Source organism: Elephas maximus, chromosome 16 (genome assembly GCF_024166365.1).
Source record: "Elephas maximus indicus isolate mEleMax1 chromosome 16, mEleMax1 primary haplotype, whole genome shotgun sequence".
Classification (NCBI taxonomy): Eukaryota; Metazoa; Chordata; class Mammalia; order Proboscidea; family Elephantidae; genus Elephas; species Elephas maximus.
Window position 1 is genome coordinate 59,416,614 of NC_064834.1, and position 26,193 is coordinate 59,442,806.

The window sequence follows — 26,193 nt, forward strand, 5'->3', positions numbered from 1 at the left end:
CTTAAGGAAATACAAAATGTGTAAACCTGATTATCTCTCTTAATAAAACTCCAAACCTTCAAGCTTGATAAGACAGGGTGAATATTCGCATTGTGAGGTGATAGGCTAGAATATAGTCAATATTTGGGGGGCACAGATTGGGGGCACAGATTGGGTTTTAGTGTCAATTTCTCTTTATAACCTCCCTTTGTTACTAACTTTGAGGTTCAATGTCTGATATAAGAGTGAGATAAACTAAGCTATACAAATCTGCAAGTAAGGTGTGGCTTGACTGAGTTTACTCATCCAACATAAAATGCAATTGCTGACACATTGAACCTTGATCACTTATTTGTGTAGTTGGAACCTCTACTATTACTTCTTGCTTTATGCTTGGAGTGGACAATGATTTTATGTATGCATATATTCACACACATAACTCTCATTTTCTTTGGTTTAATTATCTATAACCACCTTCAATCACATTTGAAAACCAAATAAATAAATGATTCTCACTGGTTTTAAGCTAACCTTGGGATTAAGTGTACTACCATGAGAGAATCCCAGGTTCCTGAGGTTACGGATCCAAACCCTTGATTATTGGGGGAGAAGTGAAGATGCAGAAGTAAACTTCTAGGCTTATTCCCGACAATAAATATATGAGAGCAACAGTAAAGTCCGTTCTTTGATACAACTTTATATGGGGTGAGCGTCTTCTAACTGTGGACTGAGCAAGGCCTCAGCTCTGTAATAGTGGACAAGCCTCAGCTCTCAGCCCACACTCCCTAAGACTATTATTTATCTTTTGAGACCTGTGGCCCCTTTACTTCCTGGGTTAAAGGTCCTTTTAGTACAGGGTATCTATGCAGCTCCAATTTCTAGCCTACATGATTCTTTGTCTAGTGTGGGTACTCAATGAAGAGCTTCTAATCAAGATATATAAACAATAGGCTATTTTTTAAAAAATTGTAATAAAACTCATCCAGTAAGAAAACTGGAGATTCAGGAATTACATAATAAATATGAAAATGTCATTTTTTAGAACATTTTTTAGTGTATTCACACCAAAAAAGCCCACGATTTTAAAATCAGAAATAAAATTTTATTTGTACTATACTCTATCTAAGCAAACACATGGCATTCTAAAGAAATGTAATTCCATTCTTCGATCAAGCTGCTGACTATAAGAAGTCAGACTTTGACCATTCCTCCTCGCGCCCTTTTCTGCCCAACACATTAACATCACTGTAAAAAGTGACTAGTTTAATAATTTATGAAAACTAACTGAGCTTTTTTTTTCTTCCACAAATTTACCAGTTAGGGAATAGTGCTGTCTTACTTTACCATCAGCCTTAACTGTATTTTCTATGATGTACTTCCTCTTTTTCCAGGACAGGTCTAGCTTTTTCTTGTCGTGTGAACCACTGAGTAGTTGCCACTAAAATAAGATTGATTCTATCTCTCAAGCAACCTCCTCCTTTTTTTTTTTTTTTAAATCAGTGTTAATACAATTACAGTGCCTTAGAAAACTCAATTTGATATTATTTTTTACTTAGGTTTAGGCTCCTAAAATTTTTTTATTCATTTTTGAAATGTGTTACATAAGATCTTAGAAAATAAACATTCTAAAAAGTAACTTAAGTGAGGGAAACATTGCTCTGCCTTCCAATAAATCCTTCTTGGGAACAGATACTAATGGTTTTTCCTTTTGTGGTTCCATTGAGAAAAAAGTCAACGTTGTGTGGTGAAAATTAGTATTTTAGTGAAAGACTCAAATATAAGAATTATTCCACTCCATTCTTACCATAACAAAAACATATTGAAAAATCTTATTTTTAAATAAAATATTAAGATATTGATATTAATATTTGCCTATGTCTAATGAACTTCTGAAGCTTAATGACGTTCCACATGCTATATAAGATAGGTCAATATACTGACATTGTCATTCACTGACAATTTCATCAAATGTTAAGCACCTATTCTATACTGGACTGAAGTCTTTGGGTGGTACAAACAGTTAAGTGTCAACCACTAACAGAAAGGGTGGCAGTTCTAATCCATTCAAACAGTGCCTCAGAAGAAAGTCCTGGCCACTTGTGAAAGATCATAGCTATTGAAAAGCCTATGGAGGTCAATTTTACTTTGAAACACATGCGATCACTATGAGCTGGAATCAGCTCCACAACAACTCATTATTCCATACTGAGCACTTTTCTAGAAGTTCTTAGTTCAATAGTGTCTTAGTCATCTAGTGCTGCTATAACAGAAAGGCCACAAAGGATGGCTTTAACAAAACGAAGTTTATTCTCTCACAGTCTAGTAGGCTAGACGTCCAAATTCAGGGCACCAACTCCAGGGGAAGACTTTCTTCTCTCTGTCAACTCTGGAGGATGGTCCTTGTCATCAATCTTCCCGTGGTCTAGGAGCTTCTTTTCCCAGGAACTTCGGGTCCAGAGGACAGGCTCTGCCCACCACCCCCTGGTGCTGCTTTCTTGGTGGCATGAGGTCCCCCTGTCTCCCTGCTTGCTTTTCTCTTTCATACCTCAAAGACATTGGGTTAAGACACTATCTAATCTGTAGATCTCATCAATTTAACTGCCAATAATCCCTCTCATTAACATTACAGTGATAGGATTTACAACACACAGGGAGATCACATGAGACAACAAAATGGCAGACAATCACACAATACTGGGAATCATGACCTAGCCAAGTTGACAGACTTTTTTGGAGGACACAATTCAATCCATGACAAATAGTATGTTTATCTTTATAATGACCCTTTTCAAACTAAATAAAATTTATTTTCCAAGCCAAGGTGGTAGTACCTTTAATTAGTCTTTTAATCCATTACCACTGAGTAGATTCTGAGTCATAGGAACCTGATAGCACAGAGTAGAAATGCCACATCGAATTTCCAAGGCTATAATCTTTATGGAAGCAGAGTGCCACATCTTTATCCTGCGGAACTGCTGGTGGGTTTGAAGCGCCGACCTTACATTTAGCAGCTAAACACTTAACCATTGAGCCATTAGGGCTTCTAATTAGTCCTTTAAAAATACTTGAGCTTAGAATATCCGATAGTTGGTCACAATATAGAAACATGGACTTATAGAAAATATAAGTGTGTGTATATATATATATAACCAATGGGTATGACAGTGTTCTTTATCCTTATTAACTAAATGGGTATTCTTTAACCAAATTTTAATTTTGGGTCTTTTCTTACTAGATTTATTCAGTTTGTTCCTCAAAATATCTTTTTCTGGCCATGGGAAATTTATCATTACACACATTCATGCATTCCAAACTGGAGCTCACACATGTAACTTAAAATTGCCCTTTTTGACAATTCACAGACACATTGTGGGATTTGGTTGGAGAAAGATCATTAAACCCTAGACATCAGCCATCATTAAATGTCTCTACTCGTAATTCATTTCTTCTTTTTCCGTCCCTCCATACACTTCCTTGTGTGTGTAAGTGTGCATATGTATGCTTGTGTGTGTATGTGTGTTGAGAAGCATAGAATGGTTAAGAGCTTGGTATGGAATGAAGAAATGAGGGGTTTAGTCCCAGTTTGTTATCACTTCCAGATGGTGCTCTTCATCGATTACTTAACCTTTCCGGAACTTCTTGTCACAACTGTAGAATGGAGATAATACTCTCAGGCGTGTTGTGAGGATTAGAGATAATACAATTTAAGAATCAGCCACATAAAAGACAAATTAAAAAAAAAAAAACCATGTTGCTTTCGAGTCGATTCCAACTCATAACAATCCTATAGGACAGAATAGAACTGCCCCATGGGGTTTCCTAGGCTGTAGTCTCTGCAGAAGCAGACTGCTACATCTTTCTCCCACAGTGTGGCTGGTGGGTTCAAACTGCTGATCTTTCTGTTAGTAGCTGAGCACTTAACCATCATGCCACCAGGGTTCCTTTCCAGCCACATTAAAAAAAAAAAAAAAAAACTCGTTGCCATCAAGTTTGACTCATAGAAACCCTATAGGACAGAGTAGAACTGCCCCATAGGGTATCCAAGGAATGCCTGGTAGAGTCAAACAGCCAACCTTTTGCTTAGCAGCCGTAGCTCTCAACCACTATGCCACCAGAGTTTTCAGTCACATAGTGGAACCTTGATAAATGATAGCTGTTTTGCATGGGTATAATACGGTCTTAAATCTGAGCTTTATTGCTGGTCTGTTGGGTGGCTTGGGAAGAGGTTCATTTAAACACAGTACGTAAGTGCTATTGAATGCCCTGACTTAAGTTGCTATGCAAGGAACTCTTCAGCATCTTCATTTCTGAGGACACTCCATTTACATAGAAATGTAGAATGACTATGTAAAATACGCTCCTCCCTCCATCCTGGCCAAGCAAACACTGAAATTCCACGTCACATTCTGAAACTCTCCTTCGATGCAGATACTGCAACTATGGGAATAACTCGGAAAATTGTCAGATAATCTCAGCACCTAGATTTCATTTTCCACAGTTAATAAATGAGAGAATAACAATTTAAAATATATATTATTTTCAAGACCATAACAGCAATACAATGATAACCATCTGCATGTCTTATATTACAAATTTTACTGGATATACACATTTATTCCATGTCCTTAAAGTATATATTCTTATTTTTTTAGGACAAAAGTATTATCTAGTTTTAACATATCTTAGAATCTGAAGCAAAGCAATTTGTCTTTATTAATTAAGATGAAATGGATTGGAACATGTTGCTTATTTTGTATTCTAAGTCTTGTATGCCTCTGAAGGCAATCAGCAATAAAAACTACCACCATCAACATGTGCACTCTAGCAAATGATGGTATCTGAGTAAAGCAATCGCTGACTTAAGTCTAGTGCTTTCCCTATCACTGCACCATTTTTCTTCTCAGAATTAAAAAATATTTAAAACCATTTTACTAAAGGAAATTGCTTATTTATTTGAAAAAAGTTATCAGTCTAAAGATTTTCAACCAAGAATTCCACATAGCTGGCTACAGCTGCTAGAAGCACCCAGAGAAAAGTTTCAGAGGGTTTATGGAGGTGTGAGGCACATAATAAACATCAATGTTTTTCTGTGAATTGATCATCTCCTTTTAGAAAGAAGTGCTGAGTTGTCATTGTATTTATATATTCTTAAAGTTTCAAATAACCACTTATACTATTTGTGATGGTTAAGGTTGTAGGTAAGCCTGGCCATGATTCTCAGTGGTTTCGCAGTCCCATGATTTTGTAATCACTTCCATGATGACACTTGATGTAATCTAATCACCTCCATGATGGGATCTGTTGTGAGTAGTCAATCAGCTGAAAGAGAGTTTCCTTGGGAGTGTGGGCTGCATCAAATATAAGGGGACATTCTGGCAAGGCTTAGGGGCTTTTGCTTGCTTTGGATCCTGGACCTCGCCCCTGTTCGTCTGACCTCCGGTTCTTGGGACTTGAGCTAGCAGCTTACCTGTGACCTCGCATGCCGGTCTTGGGATTCTTCGATCTTCACAGCCTGTTAGCAAGAGCTCTCCTGTCTAACCTGCTGATTTTTGGTTCTCCAACCCCGGTGGCTAAGTGAATCAGGAGAAGCCTCTACAATCGTGTCAAGCATTTCTATTATATAAATTTCTCTATACAGATATTTGTACGCTTTACTCTTTTTGCATATCTAGAGAACCTAGCCTAAGACATTATCTGTGAACTCATCTGAAGACGTTTTTTTAAAATAATTTTTATTGCGCTTTAAGTGAAAGTTTACAAATCAAGTCAGTCTCTCACATATAAACTTATATACACCTTACTACATACTCTGACTTACTCCCGCCCCCAATGAGTCAGCCCACTCCCTCCTTCCAGTCTCTCCTTTCATGACCATTTTGCCCATTTCTAACCCCCTCTACCCTCCCATCTACCCTCCAGACAGGAAATGTCAACATAGTCTCAAGTGTCCACCTGATACAATAGCTCACTCTTTATCAGCATCTCTCTCCAACCCATTGTCCAGTCCAATCCTTGTCTGAAGAGTTGGCCTTGGAAATGGTTCCTGTCCTGGGCCAACAGAAAGTTTGGGGAACATGACCGCTGGGATTCTACTAGTCTCAGTCAGATTATTAAGCCTGGTCTTTTTATGAGAATTTGGGGTCTGCATACCACTGTTCTGCCCCCTCAAGGGTTCTCTGTTGTGCTCCCTGTCAGGGTAGTCATTGATTGTGGCCAGGAACCATCTAGTTCTTCTGGTCTCAGGATGACGTAGTCTCTAGTTCATGTGGCCCTTTCTGTCTCTTTGGCTGATAATTACCTTCTGACCTTGGTGTTCTTCATTCTCCTTCGATCCAGGTGGGTTGAGACCAATTGTTGCATCTTAGATGGCTATTTGTTAGCGTTTAAGACCCAGACGCCACACTTCAAGGTGGGATGCAGAATGTTTTCTTAATAGAATTTATTTTGCCAGTTGACTTAGAAGTCCCCTTAAGCCATAGTCCCCAAACCCCCGCCCTTGCTCCGTTGACCTTCGAAATATTGAGTTAATTCAGGAAACTTCTTTACTTTTGGTCCAGACCAGTTGTGCTGACCTCCCCTGTATTGAGTGTTGTCCTTCCCTTCACCTAAACTAGTTCTTATCTACTAGCTAATTAGTAAATGCCCCTCTCCCACCCTCCCTCCCTTCCTCCTCTCCTAACCACAAAAGAATGTGTTCTTCACAGTTTAAACTATTTCTCAAGATCTAATAATAGTGGTCTTATACAATATTTGTCCTTTTGCAACTGACTAATTTCACTCAGCATAATGCCTTCCAGGTTCCTCCATGTTATGAAATGTTTCACAGATTCATCTGTGTTCTTTATTGATGCCTGGTATTCCACTGTGAGAATATACCATAATTTATCCATTCTTCGTTGGTGGACACCTTGGTTGCTTCCAGCTTTTTGCTATTGTAAACAGTGCTGCAATAAACATGGGTGTGCATATATCTGTTCATATAAAGGCTCTTATTTCTCTACGATATATTCCTAGGAGTGGGATTTCTGGGTTGTATGGTAGTTCTATTTCTAGCTTTTTAAGGAAATGCCAGATAGATTTCCAAAGTGGTTGTACCATTTGACATTCCTACCAGCAGTTATAAGTGTTCCAATCTCTCCACAGCCTCTCCAACATTTGTTATTTTGTGTTTTTTGGATTAATGCCAACCTTGTTGGAGTAAGATGGAATCTCATCATAGTTTTAATTTGCATTTCTGTAATGGCTAATGATCGAGAGCATTTCTTCATGTATCTCTTAGCGACCTGAATATCTTTAGTGAAGTCTGTGTTCATATCTTTTGTCCAATTTTTAATTGGTTTGTTTGTCTTTTTGTGGTTGAGTTTTAACAGAATCATACAGATTTTAGAGATCAGGTGCTGGTCAGAGATGTCATAGCTGAAAATTTTTTCCCAGTCTCTAGGTGGTCTTTTTACTCTTTTGAAGAAGACTTTAGATGAGCATAGGTATTTGATTTTTAGGAGCTCCCAGTTATCTGATTTCTCTTCGTCATTTTTGGTAATGTTTTGTATTCTGTTTATACCTTGTATTAGGGCTCCTAACGTTGTCCCTATTTTTTTTTTTTTAATAATTTTTATTGTGCTTTAAGTGAAAGTTTCCAAATCAGGTCAGCCTCTCACACAAAAACCCATATACACCTTGCTACACACTACCAATTATTCTCCCCCTAATGAAACAGCCTGCTCTCTCCCTCCACTCTCTCTTTTCGTGTCCTTTATGCCAGCTTCTAACCCCCTCCACCCTCTCATCTCCCCTCCAGGCAGGAGATGCCAGCATAGTCTCAAGTGTCCACCTGATCCAAGAAGCTCACTCCTTACCAGCATCCCTCTCCAACCCATTGTCCAGTCCAATCCATGTCTCAAGAGTTGGCTTCGGAATCGTTCCTGTCCTGGGCCAACAGAAGGTCTGGGGGCCATGACCACTGGGGTCCTTCCAGTCTCAGTCAGACCATTAAGTCTGGTTTTATGAGAATTTGGGGTCTGCATCCCACTGCTCTCCTGCTCCCTCAGGGGTTCTCTGTTGTGTTCCCGGTTAGGGAAGTCATTGGTTGTAGCCGGGCACCATCTAGGTATTCTGGTCTTAGGACGATATAGTCTCTGGTTCATGTGGCCCTTTCTGTCTCTTGGGCTTGTTATCACCTTGTGTCCTTGGTGTTCTTCATTTTCCTTTGATCCAGGTGGGTTGAGACCAATTGATGCATCTTAGATGGCTACTTGTTAGCGTTTAAGACCCCAGGCGCCACTCTTCAAAGTGGGATGCAGAATGTTTTCTTAATAGATTTTATTATGCCAATTCACTTAGATGTCCCCTGAAACCATGGTCCCCAGACCCCTGCCCCTGCTACGCTGGCCTTCGAAGCATTCAGTTTATTCAGGAAACTTCTTTGCTTTTGGTTTAGTCCAATTGTGCTGACCTCCCCTGTACTGTGTGCAGTCTTTCCCTTCACCAAAAGTAGTTCTTATCTACTAGCTAATTAGTGAATACCACTCTCCGACCCTCCCTCCCTCCCTCCTCTCCTAACCACAAAACAAATTTTTCTTCTCAGTTGAAACTATTTCTCAAGTTCTTATAGTAGTGGTCTTATACAGTATTTGTCCTTTTGCAACTGACTAATTTCACTCAGCATAATGCCTTCCAGATTCCTCCATGTTATGAAATGTTTCACAGATTCCTCACTGTTCTTTATTGATGAGTAGTATTCCATGGTGTGAATATACCATAATTTATTTATCCATTCATCCTTTGATGGGCACCTTGGTTGCTTCCATCTTTTTGCTATTGTAAACAGTGCTGCAATAAACATGGGTGTGCATATACCTGTTTGTGTAAAGGCTCTTGTTTCTTTAGGATATATTCCAAGGAATGGGATTGCTGGATTGTATGGTAGTTCTATTTCTAACTTTTTAAAGAAGCACCAAATCGATTTCCAAAGTGGTTGTACCATTTGACATTCCCACCAGCAGTGTAGAAGTGTTCCAATCTCTCCACAGCCTCTCCAACAATTTATTTTGTGTTTTTTGGATTAATGCCAGCCTTGTTGGAGTGAAATGAAATCTCATTGTAGTTTTGATCTGCATTTCTCTAATGGCTAATGATCATGAACATTTCTTCATATATCTGTTAGCTACCTGAATGTCTTCTTTAGTGAAGTGTCTATTCATATCTTTTGCCCATTTTTTAATTGGGTTATTTGTCTTTTTGCAGTTGAGTTTTTGCATTATCATGTAGATTTTAGAGATCAGGCACTGATCAGAAATGTCATAGCTAATAACTTTTTCCCAGTCTGTAGGTAGTCTTTTTACTCTTTTGATGAAGTCTTTGGATGAGCATAAGTGTTTGATTTTTAGGAGCTCCCAGTTATCTAGTTTTTCTTCTACGTTCTTTACAACATTTTCTATACTGTTTATGCCATCTATTAGGGCTCCTAACGTTGTCCCTATTTTTTCTTCCATGATCTTTATCATATTAGATTTTATATTTAGGTGTTTGATCCATTTTGAGTTAGTTTTTGTGCATGGAGTGAGGTATGAGTCTTGTTTCATTTTTTTGCAGATGGATATCCAGTTCTGCCAGCACCACTTGTTAAAAAGACTGTCTTTTCCCCATTTAACTGTTTTGGGGCCTTTGTCAAATATCAACTGCTCATATGTGGATGGATTTATGTCTGGATTCTCAATTCTGTTCCATTGGTCCATGTATCTGTCCAAGTATCAGGTAAAGTAAGGCCTCCCACTTTATTCTTCTTTTTCAGTAATTCTTTGCTTATCCAGGGCCTCTTTCCCTTCCATATGAAATTGGTGATTTGTTTCTCCATCTCATTAAAGAATGTCCTTGGGATTTCGATCAGAATTGCCTTAAATATATAGATTGCTTTTGGTAGAATAGACATTTTTATAATGTTAAGTCTTCCTATCCACGAGCAAGGTGTGTTCTTCCACCTATGTAAGTCTCTTTTGGTTTCTTGCAGAAGTGTACTGTAGTTTTCTTTGTATAAGTCTTTTACATTTCTGGTAAGATTTAGTCCAAAGTATTTTATCTTCTTGGGGGTTATTGTAAGTGGCATTGATTTGGTGATTTCCTCTTCAATGTTCTTTTTGTTGGTGTAGAGGAATCCAACTGATTTTTATATGTATATCTTGTATCCTGCTACTCTGCTGAACTCTTCTATTAGTTTCAGTAGTTTTCTGGAGGATTCCTTAGGGTTTTCTGTGTATAAGATCATGTCATCTGCAAATAGAGGTACTTTTACTTCTTCCTTGACAATCTGGATGCCCATTATTTCTTTATCTAGGCTAATTTCTCTGGCTAGGACTTCCAGCACAATGTTGAATAAGAGTGGTGATAAAGAGCATCCTTGTCTGGTTCCCTATCTCAGTGGGAATGTTTTCAGGCTCTCTCCATTTAGGGCAATGTTGGTTGTTGGTTTTGTATAGATGCCCTTTATTATACTGAGAAATTTTCCTTCTATTCCTATTTTGCTGAGAGTTTTATCATGAATGAGTGTTGAACTTTGTCGAATGCCTTTTCTGCATCAATTGATAAAATCATGTGATTCCTGTCTTTTGTTTTATTTATGTGGTGGATTACATTAATTGTTTTTCTAATGTTGAACCATCCTGCATACCTGGTATGAATCCCACTTGTTCATGGTGAATTATTTTTTTGATATATTGTTGAATCCTATTGGCTAGATGTTTATTGAGGATTTTTACATCTACATTCATGAGGGATACAGGTCTATAATTTTCTTTTCTTGTGGTTTCTTTATCTGGTTTTGGTATCAGGGATATGGTGGCTTCATAGAATGAGTTTGGTAGTATTCCATCCTTTTCTATGCTCTGAAATACGTTTAGTAGTAGTGATGTTAACTCTTCTCTGAAAGTTTGGTAGAATTCTGCAGTGAAGCTGTCCAGATCAGGGCTTTTTTTGTTGGGAATTTTTTGATTACCTTTTCAATCTCTTCTTTTGTTATGGGTCTATTTAGTTTTTCTACCTCTGTTTGTGTTAGTTTAGGTAGGTAGTATGTTTCTAAGAATTCATCCATTTCTTCTAGGTTTTCAAATTTATTTGAGTATAGTTTTTCATAGTAATCTGATATGATTCTTTTAATTTCAGTTGGGTCTGTTGTAATATCGCCCATCTCATTTCTTATTCGGGTTATTTGCTTCCTCTCCTGCTTTTCTTTTGTCAGTTTGGCCAATGGTTTATCAATTCTGTTGAGTTTTTCAAAAAACCAGCTTTTGGTCTAGTTAATTCTTTCAATTGTTTTTCTGTTTTCTGTTTCATTTAGTTCAGCTCTAATTTTTATTTTTTGTTTTCTTCTGGTGGTTGTGGGTTTCTTCTGTTGCTCTCTTTCTATTTGTTCAAGTTGTAGGGATAGTTCTTTGATTTTGGCCCTTTTTTCTTTTTGGATGTATGCACTTATTGATATAAATTGGCCTCTGAGCACTGCTTCTGCGGTGTCCCAAATGTTCTGATAGGAAGTGTTTTCATTCTCACTGGATTCTCTGAATTTCTTTATTCCATCCTTAATGTCTTCTCTAATCCAGTCTTTTTTGAGCAGTGTATTGTTCAGTTTTCAAGTGTTTGATTTCTTTTCCCTGGTTTTCCTGTTATTGATTTCCACTTTTATGGCCTTATGGTCAGAGAAGATTCTTTGTAATATTTCAAGTTTTGGATTCTGCTAAGGCTTGCTTTATGACCTAATATGTGGTCTATTCTAGAGAATGTTCCATGTGCACTAGAAAAGAAAGTATAGTTGGTTCCTGTTGGGTGGAGTGTTCTGTATATGTCTAAGAGGTCAAGTCAGTTGATTGTGGCATTTAGATCTTCCATGTCTTTATTGAGCTTCTTTCTGCATGCCCCGTCCTTGACCGAGAGTGAGGTGTTGAAGTCTCCTACTGTTATTGTGGAGCTGTCTATCTCACTTTTCAATGCTGATACAGTTTGTTTTATGTATCTTGCAGCCCTGTCATTGGGTACATAAATATTTAATATGGTTATATCTTCTTGGTGTATTGTCCCTTTAATGATTATATAGTGTCCTTCCTTATCTTTTCTGATGGATTTAACTTTCAAGTCTATTTTGTCAGAAATTAATATTGCCACTCCTGCTCTTTTTTGATCATTGTTTGCTTGATATATTTTTTTCCATCCTTTGAGTTTTAGTTTGTGTCTCTAAGCATAAGGTGTGTCTCTTGTAGGCAGCATATAGACAGATCGTGTTTTTTCATCCAGTCTGAGACTCTCTGTCTATTTATTGGTGCATTTAGCTCATTTACATTCAGCATAATTATAGATAAGTATGAGTTTAGTGCTGTCATTTTGATGCCTTTTTGTGTGTGATGTTGACAATTTCATTTTTCCACTTACTTTTTTGTGCTGAGAAGTTTTCCTTTGTAAATTGTGTGTTCCTCATTTTCATAGTAGTTGAATTTATTTTTGCTGAGTCGTTATGTTTTTCTTGGTTTTTATTTTGAAGTATGGAATTTTTAGACCTCTTTGTGGTTACCTTAATATTTACCCCTATTTTTCTAAGTAAAAACCTAACTTGTATAGTCCTATATCCCTTGTTTTCCTCTCCAAATGGAAGATCTATGCCTCCTGTATTTAGTCCCTCTTTTTTGATTATTGTAGTCTTTTACATAATGACTTCAATGGTTCCCTGTTTTGAGCATTTTTTTTCTTTTTTAAATTAATCTTATTTTGTTTTTGTGATTTCCCCATTTGAGTCGATATGAGGATGTTCTGTTCTGTGACCTTGGATTGTGTTGGTATCTGATCTGGCAGTTTTTCTCCTTCAGTGTTCTATATATGTCATCCCATTGCCTTCTTGCCTGCATGGTTTCTGCTGAGTAGTCTGAACTTTTTCTATTGATTCTCCTTTGTAGGTGACTTTTCTTTTATCCCTGGCTGCTTTTAAAATTTTCTCTTTATCTTTGGTTTTGGCAAGTCTGACGATAATATGCATTGGTAATTTTCTTTTTGGATCAATCTTGTATGGGGTTCAATGAGCATCTCGGATAGACATCCTTTCATCTTTCATGATGTCAGGGATGTTTTCTGCCAACAGATCTTCAACTATTCTGTCTGTATTTTCTGTTATCACTTCCTGTTCTGGAACTCCAATCACATGCAAGTTATTCTTCCTGAAGGAGTCCCACATGATTCCTAGGTTTTCTTCATTTTTTTAATTCTTTAATCTGATTTTTCTTCAACTATATTGGTGTCAATTGCCTTATCCTCCAGCTCCCCCACTCTGCATTCCAATTGCTCGATTCTGCTCCTCTGACTTCTATCACGTTGTCTAAATCTGTAATTTTACTGTTAAGTTTTTGGATTTCTGAACGCTATCTCTCTATGGATTCTTGTAACTTATTAATTTTTCCACTATGTTCTTGAATAATCTTTTTGATTTCTTCAACTTCTTTATCAGTGTGTTCCTTGGCTTTTTGTGTAGATTGCCTTATTTCATTTCTGAGGTCATCCCTGATGTCTTGAAGCATTCTGTATATTAGTTTTTTATATTCTGCATCTGGCAATTCCAGGATTGCATCTTCATCTGGGAAAGATTTTGATTCTTTAATTTGGGGATTTGTAGAAGCAATCATGGTCTCCTTCTTTATGTGATTTTTTTTTTATTAACTTTTATTGAGCTTCAAGTGAATGTTTACAAATCAAGTCAGACTGTCACATATATGTTTATATACACCTTACTCCGTACTCCCACTTGCTCTCCCCCTAATGAGTCAGCCCTTCCAGTCTCTCCTTTCATGACAATTTTGCCACCTTCCAACTCTCTCTATCCTTCCATCCCCCCTCCAGACAGGAGATGCCAACACAGTCTCAAGTGTCCACCAGATATAATTAGCTCACTCTTCATCAGCATCTCTCTCCTACCCACTGTCCAGTCCCTTTCATGTCTGATGAGTTCTCTTCGGGAATGGTTCCTGTCCTGGGCCAACAGAAGGTTTGGAGACCATGACTGCTGGGATTCTTCTAGTCTCAGTCAGACCATTAAGTATGGTCTTTTTTGAGAATATGGGGTCTGCATCCCACTGATCTCCTGCTCCCTCAGGGGTTCTCTGCTGTGCTCCCTGTCAGGGCAGTCATCGGTTGTGGCCGGGCAGAAACTAGTTCTTCTGGTCTCAGGATGATGTAGGTCTCTGGTTCATGTGGCCCTTTCTGTCTCTTGGGCTCTTAGTTATTGTATGACCTTGGTGTTCTTCATTCTCCTTTGATCCAGATGGGTTGAGACAAATTGATGCATCTTAGATGGCTGCTTGTTAGCATTTAGGACCCCAGATGCCGCATTTCAAACTGGGATGCAGAGTGTTTTCATAATAGAATTATTTTGCCAATTGACTTAGAAGTCCCCTTAAACCATGGTCCCCAAACCCCCGCCCTTGCTCCGCTGACCTTTGAAGCATTCATTTTATTCCGGGAACTTCTTTGCTTTTGGTCCAGTCCAGTTGAGCTGACCTTCCATGTATTGAGTATTGTCCTTCCCTTCACCGAAAGCAGTTCTTATCTACTAATTAATCAGTAAAAAACCCTCTCCCACCCTCCCTCCCTCTCCCCCTTGTAACCACAAAAGTATGTGTTCTTCTCAGTTTATACTATTTCTCAAGATCTTATAATAGTGGTCTTATACAATATTTGTCCTTTTGCCTCTGACTAATTTCGCTCAGGATAATGTCTTCCAGGTTCCTCCATGTTATGAAATGTTTCACAGATTCGTGACTGTTCTTTATCGATGCGTAGTATTCCATTGTGTGAATATATCACAATTTATTTATCCATTCATTCGTTGATGGACACCTTGGTTGCTTCCATCTTTTTGCTATTGTAAACAGTGCTGCAATAAACATGGGTGTGCATATATCTGTTTGTGTGAAGGCTCTTATTTCTCTACGGTATATTCCGAGGAGTGGGATTTCTGGGTTGTATGGTAGTTCTATTTCTAAGTTTTTAAGAAAACGCCAGGTAGATTTCCAAAGTGGTTGTACCATTTTACATTCCCACCAGCAGTGTATAAGAGTTCCAATCTCTCCGCAGCCTCTCCAACATTTATTATTTTGTGTTTTTTGGATTAATGCCAGCCTTGTTGGAGTGGGATGGAATCTCATCGTAGTTTTAATTTGCATTTCTCAAAAAAAATATATTTTTTTTAATGGCTATTGATCGAGAGCATTTTCTCAGGTATCTGTTAGCTCCCTGAATATCTTCTTTAGTGAAGTGCGTGTTCATATCCTTTGCCCACTTCTTGATTGGGTTATTTGTCTTTTTGTGGTTGAGTTTTCACAGAATCATATAAATTTTAGAGATCAGGCGCTTGTCGGAGATGTCATAGCTGAAAATTCTTTCCGTCTGTAGGTGGTCTTTTCACCCTTTTTGTGAAGTCTTTAGATGAGCATAGGTGTTTGATTTTTAGGAGCTCTCAGTTCTCTGGTTTCTCTTCATCATTTTTGGTAAAGTTTTGTATTCTCTTTATGCCTTGTATTAGGGCTCCTAAGGTTGTCCCTATTTTTTCTTCCATGATCTTTATCGTTTTAGTCTTTATGTTTAGGTCTTTGATCCACTTGGAGTTAGTTTTTGTGCATGGTGTGAGGTATGGGTCCTGTTTCATTTTTTTGCAAATGGATATCCAGTTATGCCAGCACCATTTGTTAAAAAGACTATCTTTTCCCCAATTAACTGACACTGGGCCTTTGTCAAATATCAGCTGCTCATATGTGGATGGATTTATATCAGGGTTCTCAATTCTGTTCCATTGGTCTATGTGCCTGTTGTTGTACCAGTACCAGGCTGTTTTGACTACTGTGGCTGTATAATAGCTTCTGAAATCAGGTAGAGTGAGGCCTCCCACTTTCTTCTTCTTTTTCTGTAATGCTTTACTTTTCCGAGGCTTCTTTCCCTTCCATATGAAGTTGGTGATTTGTTTCTCCATCACTTTAAACAATGACATTGGAATTTGGATGAGAAGTGCATTGTATATATAGATGGCTTTTGGTAGAATAGACATTTTTACTATGTTAAGTCTTCCTATCCACGAGCAAGGTATATTTTACGACTTAAGTATGTCCTTTTTAATTTCTTGTAGTAGTACTTTGTAGTTTTCTTTGTATAGGTCTTTTACATCTTTGGTAAGATTTATTCCTAAGTATTTTATCTTCTTGGGGGCTACTGTGAATGGTATTGATTTGGTGATTTCCTCTTCGATGTTCTTTTTGTTAATGTAGAGGAATCCAGGTGATTTTTGTATGTTTATCTTATAACCTGAGACTCTGCCAAATTCTTCTATTAGTTTCAGTAGTTTTCTGGAGGATTCCTTAGGGTTTTCTGTGTATAAGATCATGTCTTCTGCAAATAGAGATAATTTTACTTCCTCCTCGCCAATCCAGTTGCCCTTTATTTCTTTGTCTAGCCTAATTGCTCTGGCTAGGACTTCTAGCATAATGTTGAATAAGAGCAGTGATAAAGGGCATCCTTGTCTGGATCTCGTTCTCAAGGGAAATGCATTCAGACTCTCTCCATTTAGAGTGATGTTGGCTGTTGGCTTTGTATAGATGCCCTTTATTATGTTGAGGAATTTTCCTTCAATTCCTATTTTGGTGAGAGTTTTTATCATAAACGGGTGTTGAACTTTGTCAAATACCTTTTCAGCGTCAATTGATAAGATCATGTGATTTTTGTCTTTTGTTTTATTTATGTGGTGGATTGCATTAATGGTTTTTCTAATATTAAACCAGCCTTGCATACCTGGCATAAATCCCACTTGATCGTGGTGAATTATTTTTTTGGTATGTTGTTGAATTCTATTGGGTAGAATGTTGTTGAGGAATTTTGCATCTATGTTCATGAGGGATATAGGTCTAAAATTTTCTTTTTTTGTGATGTCTTTACCTGGGTTTGGTATCAGGGAGATGGTGGCTTCATAGAATGAGTTGGGTAGTATTCTGTCATTTTCTATGCTTTGAAATACCTTTAGTAGTAGTGGTGTTAACTCTTCTCTGAGGTTTGGTAGAACTCTGCAGTGAAGCCATCCAGACCAGGGCTTTTTTTTGTTGGGAGTTTTTTGATTATCTTTTCAATCTCTTTTTTTGTTATGGGTCTATTTAGTTGTTCCACTTCTGATTGTGTTAGTTTAGGTAGGTAGTGTTTTTCTAGGAATTCATTCAATTCTTCTAGGTTTGCAAATTTGTTAGAGTACAATTTTTTATAATAATCTGATATGATTCTTTTAATTTCAGTTGGTTCTGTTTTGAAGTGGCCCTTCTCGTTTCTTATTCGGGTTATTTCTTTCCTTTCCTGTATTTCTTTAGTCAGTCTGGCCAATGGTTTATCAATTTTGTTATTTTTGTCAGAGAACCACCTTTTGGCTTTGTTAATTCTTTCAATTGTTTTTCTGTTCTCTAATTCTTTTAGTTCAGCTCTAATTTTTATTATTTGTTTTCTTCTGGTGCCTGATGGATTCTTTTGTTGCTCACTTTCTATTAGTTCAAGTTGTAGGGACAGTTCTCTGATATTGGCTCTTTCTTCTTTTTGTATGTGTGCATTTATCGATATAAATTGGCCTCTGAGCACTGCTTTTGCTGTGTCCCAGAGTTTTTGATAGGAAGTATTTTCATTCTCATTGCTTTCTATGAATTTCCTTATTCCCTCCTTGATGTCTTCTATAACCCAGTCTTTTTTCAGGAGGGTATTGTTCATTTTCCAAGTATTTGATTTCTTTTCCCTAGTTTTTCTGTTATTGATCTCTAGTTTTATCGCCTTGTGGTCTGAGAAGATGCTTTGTAATATTTCGATGTTTTGGACTCTGCAAAGGTTTGTTTTATGACCTAATATGTGGTCTATTCTAGAGAATGTTCCATGTGCACTAGAAAAAAAAGTACATTTTGCAGCAGTTGGATGGAGAGTTCTGTATAAGTCAATGAGGTCAAGTTGGTTGATTGTTGTAAGTAGATCTTCCGTGTCTCTATTGAGCTTCTTACTGGATGTCCTGTCCTTCTCCGAAAGTGGTGTGTTGAAGTCTCCTACTATAATTGTGGAGGTATCTATCTCGCTTTTCAATTCTGTTAAAATTTGATTTATGTATCTTGCAGCCCTGTCATTGGGTGCATAAATATTTAATATGGTTATGTCTTCCTGATCAATTGTCCCTTTTATCATTATATAGTGTCCTTCTTTATCCTTTGTGGCAGATTTAAGTCTAAAGTCTATTTTGTCAGAAATTAATATTGCTACTCCTCTTCTTTTTTGCTTATTGTTTGCTTGATATATTTTTTTCCATCCTTTGAGTTTTAGTTTGTTTGTGTCTCTAAGCCTAAGGTGTGTCTCTTGTAAGCAGCATATAAATGGATCGTGTTTCTTTATCCAGTCTGTGACTCTCTGTCTCTTTATTGGTGCATTTAGTTCATTTACATTCAGCGTAATTATAGATAAATACGTTTTTAGTGCTGTCATTTTGATGCCTTTTTATGTGTGTTGTTGACAATTTCATTTTTCCACATACTTTTTTGTGCTGAGGCGTTTTTCTCAGTAAATTGTGAGATCCTCATTTTCATAGTGTTTGACTTTATGTTAGTTGAGTCGTTACGTTTTTCTTGGCTTTTATCTTGAGTTATGGAGTTGTTATACCTTTTTGTGGTTACCTTATTATTTACCCCTATTTTTCTAAGTAAAAACCTAACTTGTATTGTTCTCTATCGCCTTGTATCACTCTCCATATGGCAGTTCAATGCCTCCTGTATTTAGTCCCTCTTTTTGATTATTGTGATCTTTTACCTATTGACTTCCATGATTCCCTGTTATGTGTATTTTTTTTTTAATTAATCTTTGTTTGTTTTTGTGATTTCCCTATTTGAGCTGATATCAGGACGTTCTGTTTTGTGACCTTGTGTTGTGCTGATGTCTGATATTATTGGTTCTCTGACCAAACAATATCCTTTAGTATTTCTTGTAGCTTTGGTTTGGTTTTTGCAAATTCTCTAAACTTGTGTTTGTCTGTAAATATCTTAATTTCGCCTTCATATTTCAGAGAGAGTTTTGCTGGATATATGATCCTTGGCTGGCAGTTTTTCTCCTTCAGTGTTCTGTATATGTCGTCCCATTCCCTTCTTGCCTGCATGGTTTCTGCTGAGTAGTCAGAACATATTCTTATTGATTCTCCCTTGAAGGAAACCTTTCTTTTCTCCCTGGCTGCTTTTAAAATTTTCTCTTTATCTTTGGTTTTGGTGAGTTTGATGATAATATGTCTTGGTGTTTTTCTTTTTGGATCAAGCTTAAATGGGGTTCGATGAGCGTCTTGGATAGATATCCTTATGTCTTTCATGATGTCAGGGAAGTTTTCTGTCAGGAGTTCTTCAACTATTTTCTCTGTGTTTTCTGTCCCCCCTCCCTGTTCTGGGACTCCAATCATCCGCAGGTTATCCTTCTTGATAGAGTCCCACATAATTCTTAGGGTTTCTTCATTTTTTTTAATTCTTTTATCTGATTTTTTTCAGCTATGTTGGTGTTGATTCCCTGTTCCTCAGGACGTCCCAGTCTGCATTCTAATTGCTCAAGTCTGCTCCTCTGACTTCCTGTTGCGTTGTCTAATTCTGTAATTTTATTGTTAATCTTTTGGATTTCTACATGTTGTCTCTCTATGGATTCTTGCAACTTATTAATTTTTCCAGCATGTTCTTGAATAATCTTTTTGAGTTCTTCAACAGTTTTATCAGTGTGTTCCTTGGCTTTTTCTGCAGTCATCCTAATTTCATTTGTGATATCTTTAAGCATTCTGTAAATTAGTTTTTTATATTCTGTATCTGATAATTCCAGGATTTTATGTTCATTTGGGAAAGATTTTGATTGTTTTTTTTTGGGGGGTTTGAGAAGCTGTCATGGTCTGCTTCTTTAAGTGGTTTGATATGGATTGTTGTCTCCGAGCCATCACTGGGAAACTAGTTTTTCAAAAAAATCCGCTAAAAAAAAAAATGCAGTCAGACCCCTATCAGAGTTCTCCCTCTGGCTCAGGCTATTCGGATGTTAATGAAGCCGCCTGGGAGGGTGGGGGAGGGAACAGAGAGATAGGAGAGTAGCACCTCAGAATATAGCCAGAGTTGCTTGTCTTGCTTGGAATGACTATTATATCTGAGATTCCCGCGGGCGCGTTGCCTATGTGTGCTGGCTGTGTGGAGCTTGCCCCCGGGGGGTCTGGCCCGCTGGAGTCACGGTCAGATCCTCCACTTCCAGCCCCACACCCAGCGTCAAGGCTCTCCTACTGGGACGGTGCACTCTCGACTCCAAAATCAGTCGCTGCCTCCCGGGGACTTCTCGTCCCTCCAGCCGCGTGGCCGTGCTGCCCCCGCGAACCAGGTTGGCCCCCTCCCGGGGTTAATTCAGATGGGTAGAGCAGCTCCCCGTGCTTGTGCCGTGACCGAGTGTCCCGGCTGGGACGCTGTTCTCCCCGCTCCAATACCAGTCGCTGCCTCCCGGGGACTTCTCCTATGGGCTGCGTCCCACGCCGCCCGCGCGACCCGGCTGGGCCCCTTCCCGGGGTTAGTTCAAGGGGGTGGAGCAGCTCTCCGTGTTTATGCCATACCTGCGTCCAGTGCAAATCCCGGCGGGACGGTTCTCCAGCTGGGAAGCTGCTCTTCCTGCTCCAAGACCAGTCACTGCCTCCCGGGGACTTCTCCTACTGGCTGCTTCCCACGCCGCCCGCGGAACCGGCTTGTCTCCCTCCCGGGGTTATTTCAGGGGGGTGGAGCAGGTCTCTGTGCTTGTGCCGTACCTGACTGGTATGCTGGCTCCAGGCTCTGGAAACAATCGCTGCTTCCCCGTATTAGTTCGTTCTCCGTCTCTAAATCTGTGTTTGTTGTTCAGGGTTCGTAGATTGTTATGTATGTGATCGATTCACTTGTTTTTCCGTGTCTTTGTTGTAAGAGGGATCCGAGGTAGCGTCTGCCTAGTCCGCCATCTTGGCTCCGCCCTCTTAAAGTCTATTTTGTCAGAAATTAATATTGCTACTTCTCTTCTTTTTTGCTTATTGTTTGCTTGATATACTTTTTTCCATTCTTTGAGTTTTAGTTTGTTTGTTTCTCTAAGTTTAAGGTGTGTCTCTTGTAGGCAGCATATAGACGGATCATGTTTCTTTATCCAGTCTGAGACTCTCTGTCTCTTTATTGGTGCATTTTGTCCATTTACATTCAGTGTAATTATAGATAAGTAAGTGTTTAGTGTTGTCATTTTGATGCCTTTTTATGTGTGTTGTTGACAATTTCATTTTTCCACTTACTTTTTTGTGCTGAGATGTTTTTCTTTGTAAATTGTGTGATCTTCATTTTCATAGTATTTGACTTTATGTTTGTTGAGTCGTTACATTTTTCTTGGTTTTTATTTTGAGTTATGGAGTTGTTATACCTCTTTGTGGTTAACTTAATATTTACCCCCATTTTTCTAAGTAAAAACCTAACTTGTATTGTCCTATATTGCCTTGTATCCCTCTCCATATGGCAGTTCTATGCCACCTGTATTTAGTCCCCCTTTTTGATTATTGTGATCTTTTACATATTGACTTCAATGATTCCCTGTTTTGAGCATTTTTTTTTTCATTAATCTTAATTTGTTTTTGTGATTTCCCTGTTTGAGTTGATATCAGGATGTTCTGTTCTGTGACCTTGTGTTGTGTTGGTATCTGATATTATTGGTTTTCTGCCCAATTTCCTTTAGTATTTCTTGTAGTTTGGTTTTTGCAAATTCTCTAAGCTTGTGTTTATCTGTAAATATTTTAATTTCACCTTCATATTTCAGAGAGAGTTTTGCTGGATATATGATCCTTGGCTGGCAGTTTTTCTCCTTCAGTGTTCTGTATATGTCATCCCATTGCCTTCTTGCCTGCATGGTTTCTGCTGAGTAGTCTGAACTTATTCTCATGGATTCTCCCTTGTAGGAGACCTTTCTTTTCTCCCTGGCTGCTTTTAAAATTTTCTCTTTATTCTTGGTTTTGGCAAGTTTGATGATAATATGTCTTGGTGTTTTTCTTTTTGGATCAATCTTAAATGGGGTTTGATGAGCATCTTGGATAGATATCCTTTTGTCTTTCATGATGTCAGGGAAGTTTTCTGTCTGCAGATCTTCAACTATTCTGTCTGTGTTTTCTGTCCTCCCTCTCTGTTCTGGGACTCCAATCACACGCAAGTTATCCTTCTTGATAGAGTCCCACATGATTCTTATGGTTTCTTCATTTTTTTTAATTCTTTTATCTGATTTTTTTTTCAGCTATGTTGGTGTTAATTCCCTGGTCCTCCAGATTTCCTAGTCTGCATTCTAATTGCTCAAGTCTGCTCCTCTGACTTCCTATTGTATTGTCTAATTCTGTAATTTTATTGTTAATCTTTTGGATTCTGCATGCTGTCTCTCTGTGGATTCTTGCAGCTTATTAATTTTTCCACTATGTTCTTGAATAATCTTTTTGAGTTCTTCAACTGTTTTATCAGTGTGTTCCTTGGCTTTTTCTGCAGATTGCCTTATTTCATTTCTGAGGTCATCCCTGATGTCTTCAAGCATTCTGTAAATTAGTTTTTTATATTCTGTATCTCATAATTCCAGGATTGTATTTTCATTTGGGAAAGATTTTGATTCTTTTGTTTGGGGGGTTCTAGAAGTTGTCATGGTCTGCTTCTTTATGTGGTTTGATATCGACTGCTGTCTCCGAGCCATCACTAAGATATTGTAGTGATTTATTCTATATTTGCTCACTGAGTCTTATCTTGTTTTGTTTTCTTTCAATATACATGGATAGGCTACTAGATCATGCTGTCTGGATTGTTGTAGCCCTTGACTTACTTATGACCTATTACCACCTGGTTTGGGCTGTTACCAGTTATATATGCCTGAGTCTATTCACTATTCTTGAGTAGAATCTGATTTTGGGTCATCAAGTGTGTGCTGCACCCTAATACCTATCCACCTTGAGAAGTAGTGGTGATAGTTGTGTGCATCAGATTCTATTAGCAGCTGGGGTTCACACTCCAGGGGGGCAGTATGCTGACAGGCTTCCCCCAAGTGTCAGTGAGGTAGGTGTGTCTCTGTTCCTAAAGCATCTTGGTGGGAGGGCTCTGCAGGTGTACCTTAGGCCCCCAATGCAAGTACCTCTACAGATTGGTAGGTGTCACCCTTCTTAGACCCCTAAGGCAGGAGGCTAGGTGGTCTGGGGGGAGCTTCAACCCTCAGTTTCCTGTTGTGGGTCAGTTAGGGCTCTGTTGAATACACAGGGATATCGGACCTGGGAAACTTGTCTTTCCAGTAAATCCGTTAAAAAAAAAATGCAGTCAGTTTCCTATCAGAAATGCCTTTGCATTATAATAGCCACCTTGTTCCCTGTAGGGATGAAAGCCCGAGATATGGATCACATATGCTTGGCTGGAGCTGGTTCTGTGTTTTTAGTCCAATTAGGGAAGGATTTTTGGTCCCTGGTTTTTTTGTGGTTGCTTCTCTCAGGCCGGAAGAATGGGTTAGGAAGAGACCAAAAAAAAAGGGGGGGGGGGAAGAAAAGCTGTGGAGCCGTTCTCCCTCTGGCTCAGGAAATTCCAATGTTAATGAAGCCACTTAGGAAGGGGAGGGAAGGGTTCAGAAAAACAGGAGAGAGCAGCACCCCGGAATATAGACAAAGTTGCTTATCTTGCTTGGGATGACTATTTTATCTGAGATTACTGAGGGACGTGTTGCCTATGTGTGCTGGCTAGATAGAGATTGCCCCCGAGGGTCTGGCCCGCAGAAGCCGTGGTCAGTTCCTCCGCTGCCAGTCCAAAGCCGAGCGTCAAGGCTCCCTGGCTGGGACACTTCACTCCCGGCTCCAAAACCAGTCGCTGCCTCCCGATGAACTTCTCTTCCTGCCAGCCGCATGTCTGCGCTGCCGCGCGCACCGGCTGGGCTCCCTCCCGGGGTCAGTTCAGGGGGGTAGGACTGTGCCCTGTGTTTGCACCTTCACAGGATGTCCTGCTCAGCTCCCCTGCGCCCAGTCCAAAGCCCTGCGCCAAGGTTCCCCGGCTGGGACTCTGCACTCCCAGCTCCAAAACCAGTCACTGGCTCCCGGCGACTTCTCCTCCTGCCAGCCGCGTTGCCACGCCGCCCGCACAGACCTGTTGGGCCCTCTCCCAGGGTCAGTTCGGGGGGTAGGGCTGCGCTCCGTCTTTGCGCCGTCACAGGATGTTGTGTTCAGCTCTCCTGTGCCCAGTCCTAAGCCCGGCGCCAAGGTTACCTGACTGGGACGCTGGCTTCAGGCTCCGAAAACAGTCGCTGCTTCCCTGTAGATGTTCGTTCTCCGTCTCTGTCACTCAGGTCAACTCTTTAAATCTGTGTTTGTTGTTCAGGGTTCGTAGATTGTCATATATGTGATCGATTCACTTGTTTTTCTGAGTCTTTGTTGCAAGAGGGATCCGAGGTAGCGTCTACCTAGTCAGCCATCTTGGCCTATCTAAGTCCTTTATGGGATTTGATATTGACTGCTGTCTCCAAGCCATCTATAAGATATGTAATGATTAATTTTATATTTGCTCACTGAGTCTTATCTTCTTGTTTTGTTTTGTTTCAAAATACCCAGATGGGCTACTAGCTTGATTGTTATCACCTTTGAATCACCTATGTCCTATTACCAGCTGGTTTGAGCGGTTGCCAGGTATATAAGCCTAAGAGTCTTTTCACTATTCTTGATCAGAGTCAGCTTAGGTATTCTGATTTTGGGTCACCAAGTAGTCTGTCTCCTATTAACTTAGAGGAGTAGTGGTGACAGTTGTGTGCACCAGATTCTAGTAGTGGCAGGGGGTCACATTCCAAGGAGGGCAGGATGCTGACAGCTTCCCCCACATGCCAGTGAGATAGGTGTGTCTCTATTCCTAGAACACATTGATGGGTTGGCTTTGCAGCTGTACCTTAGACACCCAATGCTTGTACCTCTAAAGATTGGTGGGTGTTACTATCCTCAGACCCCTTGAGCAGGTGGCTAGTTGGTTTGGGTGGAGCTTCAGCTCTCAGTTCCCCACTGTGGATCAGCGAGGGCTCTGTTTAATAGGTAGAGAGGTATCGGAGCTCCAAAACTTGTCTTTCCACTGCTCTGCTAAAACAATTACAGTCAGATCTCTATCAGAATTGCCTTTGCATTATAATAGCCAGTTTGTTCCCTATAGGTATGAAAGCCAAAGACTTTGGATCTCATACGCTTGGCTGGAGCTTGTTCTGTATTTTTATTCCAGTTTAGGGAATTCAGGAAAGGATTTTTTGTCCCTGGGTTTTTAGTTGCTGCTTCTCTCAGGCCAGGAGAATGGGTTATGGGAAAAAAAAAAAAAAAAACCTGCAGAGCACTTCACTCCCTGGCCTAGGAAATTCCAATGTTAATGAAGCCGCCTGGAGCAGGGAGGGGAGGGATCAGATAGTTAGGAGAGAGTAGCAATTTAGACAAAGTTACTTATCTTGCTTGGTGATGACTGTTTTATCTGAGATTCCAGAGGGGCGTGTAGCCTGTGTGTGCTGGCTGGGTTGAGTTTGCCCCCGAGGGTCAGGCCTGTGTCCCGTGCTTGTGCCATCTCAGAAAGCCGTGATCAGCTCCTCCACGCCTAGTCCAAAGCCCAGCACGAAGGTTTTCTGGCTGTGATGCTGCACTCCAGGCTCCAAAAGCAGTTGCTGCTTCCCGGTGATTTCTCCTCCTGTCAGCCGTATTGTTGTGCAGTCTGCATGCGCTGGCTAGGTTTCCCCTGATGTTACTTCAGGGAGCTAGGGCTGCCTCCCATGCTTGTGCTGTCTCAGGAAGCCATGCTCAGCTCCTCTGCTCCTAGTCCAAAGCCCAGCGCCAAGGTTTTCTGACTGGGATGCTGGCTCCAGGCTCTGAAAACAGTTACAGCTTTCCTGTGGTTGCTCGTTTTCTTGTCAGCCACATCAGTGTGCAGCCTGCTTGCGCTGGCTGAGTCTCTACTGAGGTTACTCCAGGGGGCTAGGGGTTAGTGCTGTGTCCCTTGCTTGCCCCATCTCAGTAAGCCACAATCAGCTCTACCTGTCTGGTACCGGGGAACTGCGGGTGCTCAAGGCTGTGGTGCAGAACGCCGGTTCTAGAAGTGATTGCTGCTTCTGGGCATGGCTTTTCACTTCCCGGTCACTCAGGTCAACTCTTTAGTTCTGTGTTTGATGGTCAGGGTTCAT

General features: G+C 39.7%; 1 protein-coding gene across 1 annotated transcript in view; it reads left to right on the plus strand.

The window, feature by feature from the left end:
- The window catches only part of LOC126059661 (translation initiation factor IF-2-like), a 133,744-nt gene extending 112,788 nt beyond the window's left edge, over positions 1-20,956 (plus strand). The window contains exon 2 of the mRNA XM_049855531.1: positions 20,774-20,956. Coding sequence (XP_049711488.1) covers positions 20,774-20,895 — 122 coding nt within the window. The 3' untranslated portion in view covers positions 20,896-20,956. The remainder of the gene's footprint in view (positions 1-20,773) is intronic.
- The last annotated feature ends 5,237 nt before the right edge of the window (positions 20,957-26,193 follow it).